Source organism: Buceros rhinoceros, unplaced genomic scaffold (genome assembly GCF_000710305.1).
Source record: "Buceros rhinoceros silvestris isolate BGI_N320 unplaced genomic scaffold, ASM71030v1 scaffold33246, whole genome shotgun sequence".
Classification (NCBI taxonomy): domain Eukaryota; kingdom Metazoa; phylum Chordata; class Aves; order Bucerotiformes; family Bucerotidae; genus Buceros; species Buceros rhinoceros.
This window is the reverse complement of record NW_010416301.1, coordinates 1-2029: the sequence shown is the minus strand read 5'-3', so window position 1 is coordinate 2029 and position 2029 is coordinate 1. Positions and strand designations below refer to the sequence as shown.

Sequence of the window (2029 nt, the reverse complement as noted above, 5' to 3'; positions counted from 1 at the left end):
CCGCCATGGGCTGTCATCTCCATTTTGGCTATCAAATAGCTGAGAGATGACAGACGTTTCTGACGGGGGAGCATCAGGCTCCCAAGCAGCTCAGTGCGCAGCAAAGGTATCCTCGGCCACGAACACTGCGCTGCAGCGCGGGACGCCACAGCACTGTCACCGTCTTTTTCGCATGCCTGACCTCCACAAGCGCACGGACAAGAGCCATTAGTTAGCATGTCACTGCAAAAGGACACAGCTCCCAGCACTACCGGAGAGAGCAGTTCATCAGCCATCCCCTCCCCACTAAAGCCCTTTTGCAGAAGTCCAGGAGTCCCCTGCCCTTGACCATTTCCAGCTGGAAGTTTGAATGGCAGCCAGAGAGAAAAGTTTGTTTCCCAGTGCTGTAAACTAAATGCCAGATCAGCTGGGACAGATTTCATACATAGAAAGGAAAACGAAAGCGTTATTTCAAAGTCCTTATTGCATTCCTACATCTCTGTATCAAAGTTCAGCAAGAGGGACATCCCCAGCACTGTTGCCCGATTACCTTAAAAATAAAGGGAGTACAAATCTCAGTCGTTAACACCAGAAGTACCGTCCCATTTGACCACACCACAAACAGACCTTGCCCCGTGCCCAGCAGCTCAGTGAAATCAGGGCCCCCCCCAGGCAGCTGCCCCACGTCTCACACCCCCAGGGATGAGCAGGAATCAGCAGATGCCCCATGATTGCTCATTGTGTCACTCGTGCGGGGTCAGCCGTGGCATTCCACGCTTGTTCCACAGCCCAAAGCATCCTGACTGCACTCTCAAGCCTTTTTGATTTGAGGAGCAGATCCGAGGAACAGCGGACTACAGCCCTAACGCTGCTATTAAGGAGGTCACCACCCAAACAAGACTTTCTTGAGAAGAGGTACCAGCAGGTCTCAGCTTGCCAGCTCCCAGAGAGGTAGATGTAGCACTGCATCCTGCTTCCCAAAGTACTCTGCACCCAAAGATGCTCTGGGAAACACTAAGAAGCACGGTTCCTACAGAGCAGCCCTTCCTCTGCTATTTCCTCCCAGCTTCTGGCAGGAAAAAGTCCTCTGTGACTTGTTCAAAAGGCAGAGAAGCAATCCCTGACTGACCGTAACAGCTTGGTCTTCCCTGCACAGATGTGTGCACACATATACCTCCTCAGGAGGTCCACCACCTTTCAAGGACTATAGCAGATTTATCAAGGGACAGTCACAACAGTTCCAGCATTAAGACTCAACCAGGGTTCCATGCAAGAAGTGGGAAACATTAATAATGCTGAAAGAAGCAAGTCCCACTAGCGTCAAAACAGGACTCTACAGTGCCCAAACCCCAAAGGCATTAACCTACAATCCTGCACAGAGTTGGACCTACAGGTCAGGTGCTTTCTCTTACCTGTTCTCCAGCAGCGTCATGCACACAACCTCCCGCACGCCTGGGTTGTTGGCTTTCTCGATGGAGCAGCTTTGCAGGTTCCAGGTGGCCACCCTCAGGACAGGTCTGCCATCTCTCACCCCCCCAAACATCTCCACAGAGGGACGAGTGGATATGATCTGGGTTGGACCCCCAGGAGGAAAGTCCAAGTCCTCGCTCTGGAGGCTGAGAGAAGTGGGGCTGGGGTGAGGCTTGGCAGTGAAGTTGAGGCCACCGTTGGTGTTTGTCGAAGGGGGCCGGGACCGCTCTGCAAAAATGTGATGTCTAATTTTGTCCAGAAAGGAGGAATTTATGCAGTCCATCCTCACCAGGTCCTCGATACTTTTGAAGGGCCCGTGCTCCTTACGGTAGTCCACGATGCTGTTGGCGATTTTCTCTGTGATGCCACGGATGCTCATGAGCTGGGCCGGGGTGGCGGTGTTAATGTTGATCTTGGTGGCGGAGAGGTGGTGCGCGGAGGCCAGGTCCTTGCGCAGGGAGCTGGGCGAGTGCTGCGCCGAGCTGCCCTTGCTGCTCACGCAGATCTCGAACTTCACCTGCTCCAGCTTGGCCGCCCCCACCCCGCTCACCGGCGCCAGGTCCTCCACCTTCTTGAAGCC

At 53.9% G+C, this 2029-nt stretch overlaps 1 protein-coding gene across 1 annotated transcript; it reads right to left on the bottom strand.

The window, feature by feature from the left end:
• Positions 1-1391: 1391 nt before the first annotated feature.
• LOC104494870 (endonuclease/exonuclease/phosphatase family domain-containing protein 1-like) lies at positions 1392-2026 on the bottom strand (the record flags this gene model as incomplete). The annotated part of the gene is made up of 1 exon (XM_010137763.1): positions 1392-2026. A coding segment is annotated over one exon (635 nt), but the record flags the coding sequence as incomplete, so codon positions are not given.
• Positions 2027-2029: the final 3 nt, after the last annotated feature.